General features: G+C 41.8%; 1 protein-coding gene across 2 annotated transcripts in view; it reads left to right on the forward strand.

The window, feature by feature from the left end:
• LOC130550730 (low-density lipoprotein receptor-related protein 1-like) overlaps nucleotides 1-4,145 on the forward strand; it is a 17,320-nt gene extending 13,175 nt beyond the window's left edge. For both annotated transcript variants that reach the window (XM_057328231.1, XM_057328232.1), the window contains 3 exons: nucleotides 2,022-2,204; nucleotides 2,621-2,818; nucleotides 3,853-4,145. In XM_057328231.1, the coding sequence (XP_057184214.1) occupies nucleotides 2,022-2,204; nucleotides 2,621-2,818; nucleotides 3,853-4,109 (638 nt within the window). In that variant the 3' untranslated portion in view covers nucleotides 4,110-4,145. The remainder of the gene's footprint in view (nucleotides 1-2,021; nucleotides 2,205-2,620; nucleotides 2,819-3,852) is intronic.
• Nucleotides 4,146-4,405: the final 260 nt, after the last annotated feature.

Below are 4,405 nucleotides of genomic sequence, written 5' to 3' on the forward strand. Positions count from 1 at the left end.
GCAGGGCCGTAGTCACTGCCGTCACGGATCGGGTAACAGACGAGGTGGTGGCTTTACCCATAAAGAATACAGCCACCCATGACCGCAACGTCTGGATAGGCATCCTCCTGCAGTGCGGGCAAGATGTATCCACGAAGGCTGCCTCAGCGTGCTGGAGACCCAAACACGTGAGACAGACATCGTGTCCATCCCCTTCCTCAATGAGCGCGTCACACCCAAGAGAACAGCGGGACATGCCACGCTGGAGAAATTTGCTCTTTTAGAAAAAAAAGTGCTCAGACACTTCTGGAACTGCCGAGATGCCCAGGGGAAAGTCGCTGCAGGAAGGGACCGTCCGCTGCACCACGTCGTAGATTCCAGCAGGATACCAGCGAAGAACTGGAAGACCAGCGAAGATCTGGAAGATCAGTGAAGATCTGGAGCTGCTCATCAGATGCGTAGGCTCTGAAGAACAAAAGGTGAATGAATGAGCACGCCGGCTTCCCTCTTATACCCGGACATCCGGGGAGCAGCCCGGCATGCAAATTTCATTCGCCAATTTTCATTGGCCTTTTCTAAATACTCAGAAGATGATAGGTTCTCAAGACAAACCCCATTCTGTCGGTTCGACACAACGTCGAGAGACCGACAGAAAGGGAACCAAGGAGATCGCTAAACTCAAATTCCAGAGAGGCAGAGGTGTATTGCGGTTTCCTTTAGATACTTCTCTCACCATAAATCCATTGACAGAATTCACTTTAGGGTGTTTCTTCGATTCACATTCCTAAAGAGTTAGCAAATGCTATGCTCAGCAGGAATCCATGTATGAAAACAGAGAGAGAGCGGCCTCTAACTCCATGTGAAACCCTCGTGCGAAACCCGGAAGTCAATTCTTCCGCTATACAACATTCTGCGCTGCCATTGGCCCATTTCAATTTCCAGATTAAACACCAGTGGTCACATTAACAACGAAATAGAAATGATAAATACATAAAGTATAAATAATATTAACTTGTTCTTTCTTGAACTTACTCGAAAGTGTTTGATAGTTTTTATATGTCATTATTAAATTAATAACATTCTATATTTTTTCTGTTACTCCATGGTAACCTTGGTTACAGATGCAAGAATTCTTAGTTAACTCTAGACTAGGTAACAATTGAGAGACTGGCTACACAACATTAAACACCAAGCAACAAAACCGGGGACAAAAGGCTATATAAATACACAGGGCAAACAAGGCACACGTGGAAGCAACTGACAATGATGAGGGGCAAACAGGTGAAAACAGTGACCCCTAAAGGGGAAACCAAAAACAACAGCCCCAAATGCTGACAAGATGTGCACTGGTCAAGCACCTATTCATAAATATATTTGTACAGTAGATGACACGTTCAACCGCTTCAGACATGTTAACGTTTACAGTATCCATGTTAGCACAGTCAAGAATTTTTCTTATTTTTGGATGACTTATCCCTTTAATGTTGTGCTAGCTTACTCTTGTTGTATTGTGCTAGTTTTGCAATTATAATGCAGGGTTGCCAGATCTGTATACAATACCAGCCCAATGACCAAAGCCCAAATACAAAAGCTCCAATTATGCCACTCCTATACCTGAATATATTTACAGACACTGTTGTTTACACACAATTTATTTTTGAAAATGACTTTATAGTACTAATTATAAGCACAGTCTGTTATCATAAATAAAATTATCTCATCATAAGTAAATTTCACCTTTTACCTGCGAAACAGAAGCTCAGTTGTGTGGAAAACCACAAACTGGCTGATACAGTTTCACAGAGCCATCAAAATCTGCTTGACCAGGCAGTTGTGGTCAAAGTAAAAAAAAGTCAAAGTCAAAGTAGTGTGGTCTGTTAAGTTGTCGATGAGACATTACCCCCACAAGTGTCACATTATGTGTGTCGTGAAGAACAGAGGGCTTTTTTTCTGAAAAGAGAGGGGTTTTTATTCACTTATTTAAAAAAAACAATGTGTCTATAAGGTTATAATACCCTCTTATTGATTGTGTGTCTTCTCAGCGACCCGTCCTCCTGGCGGCTGTCACACAGATGAGTTCCAGTGTCGTATGGATGGCATGTGCATTGCTCTCCGCTGGCGTTGCGATGGAGACACAGACTGCATGGATCTGAGCGATGAGAAGAACTGCGAGGGTGTAACGCACATGTGCGATCCAGCGGTGAAGTTTGGCTGCAGGGACTCCGGTAATGAAGCAGAAAGTATAGATGATGTGGTCCCAATTTAACGGTCTGATGTTTTCCGACCAATCAGAAAACTCATTTTGGCTTTATTTTGAGATCCAATCACCCATGAGCAGACTGAACAGCGATCAGCTGCTATTTTCTTTAATATATGCGAGCACAGCTGTCTATACTCTATAACTTTGTGATGTTAACCTTGACTTGACATAATGCTTTATGTTGTTGCCCATAAAGTAATAATAACACGACTTGTAATGGTTGACCAGATGTTTTCTTATGTAGGGTATTACCAAGTAGTGGTGTGTTATTTGACAAAACCTTTCAATTTCGTTTTTTTATTTTTAGCTTGATAAAGCGCGGATGTACAGAAGTTCCCAGAGCACCCTGTCAATGTATGTTTCTCTGTGTTTGTGGTGTAGCACGGTGTATCAGTAAGGCATGGGTGTGTGATGGAGACAGTGATTGTGAAGATAACTCTGATGAAGAGAACTGCGAGGCTCTGGTGTGTAAACTCTCCCATCACGTGTGTGCTAATGACACCAGCATCTGCCTGCCCGCTGATAAACTGTGTGACGGAAAAGACGATTGTCCCGACGGCTCTGATGAGAAACTCTGCGGTAAGAGTCGCAACAGTTTAATGCAGATATTCATTGAGCGAGGACTCAATTAACAGCATCGTGCTGTTTGAAAACTGACGCCGCCAGAATGCTGATGGAAATAAACACGCTGATGGCATTCATCCACAGCCCTCATACAAGAGCAGTGGTGTTTTCTGTAAAAAGCTGTGCTGTCAGCTACATAAAATCCCTCCAATTGATGGGAAATGACGTCTATTCTATTTGTAAGGAACTTCATTCATATTGGGTGAATGTAAAATGAAAAACATGTTTGTTTGAAAGAATAGTTCACCTAAATATGAAAATTCCTTTATACATCTGGGATGGCGTCAGGGTGAGTAAATGATTTAAACACAGCTTAAGTAAAGTAATGTTAAAAAAAGGCCATTTCATGGTGGCCATGTTTTTGAAGCTCCAAAGGGGCGTCCATCCATGATAAAAGTAATCCATATGACTCCAACAGGGCAATAAATGCTGTTTGAAGAGAAAACGACATGTTTGTGAGAGAAAACAGTTAATATTTTGAGCTTATTTAGAACTCAATACGTTGCATACAGTATCAGACAGCCCAGCCGTATAAGATTAAATACGGTAGTATTTCAATAACATTGAATCTCTTTAGTTCTCGTGTGTTTTGTGACTAGTTACTGTATATCATATGCGTGACTAGCTAATAATGACTAGTTATTATTAAAAAAAGATGAGATATTTTTCATAATTCAGTGAACTATATCCTTAAGCACTGTTTAAAAACTGTTTAAAAAACATTTTCATTTGCACATTTAGCTTTTATCCGAAATATTTTACAGTGCATTTAATTGATAGTTTTTATTTAGTTGTGTGTTCCCTGCCAATCAAACCCATGACCATCGCACTGCTTAACCAATGCTTTACTATGTTTGAGCTAGTTGATGCATTTTTGGGTGAGCAGTGTTTGTGCTTATTGTAAAAAATAGCAGATCTTAGTAATAAAACTTTGATTGTTTTTTTCTTCCAGTGTGTCTGTTTTTACTGCATTTTCTCTTGTCCTTCAGACCTGTGCTCTCTGGACAATGGAGATTGCAGCCATAACTGTACTGTGGCACCGGGTGAGGGCATTCTGTGCTCGTGTCCGCTGGGAATGGAACTGAGCTCTGATAACAAGACGTGTCAGATCCAGGGCTTCTGTGCCAAACACCTGAAGTGCAGCCAGCGTTGTGAACAAGACAAGTTCAACGTAAAGTGCTCCTGCTATGATGGCTGGACCCTCGAACCTGACATGGAGAGCTGCATGAGCACAGGTGAGAAATAATAGAGAATACAGCTTGCATAAAAATCTGACACAATGAACACATAAAACGTAATAGAACGTACAGTATTAAGAGGAGTTTTCCTATAGGTTTTTGTTTTGTTTATATGGTACCATGGTACAGCAATGGTAAAGATGGTAATTATGTTGTTATATATATATCCCGACGCCTCCTCCTCTGGAGTCAGCAGGTGATCAGCTCCCTGCGAGCCACACACATCCCAGGCGTCCTGAACCAGACAGCCGATGTGCTCTCTCGTCAGTTGACGCCTTCGCGGAGAGTGGCGACTCCCTCCCCG

Source organism: Triplophysa rosa, unplaced genomic scaffold, assembly GCF_024868665.1.
Source record: "Triplophysa rosa unplaced genomic scaffold, Trosa_1v2 scaffold412, whole genome shotgun sequence".
NCBI classification, from domain to species: Eukaryota; Metazoa; Chordata; class Actinopteri; order Cypriniformes; family Nemacheilidae; genus Triplophysa; species Triplophysa rosa.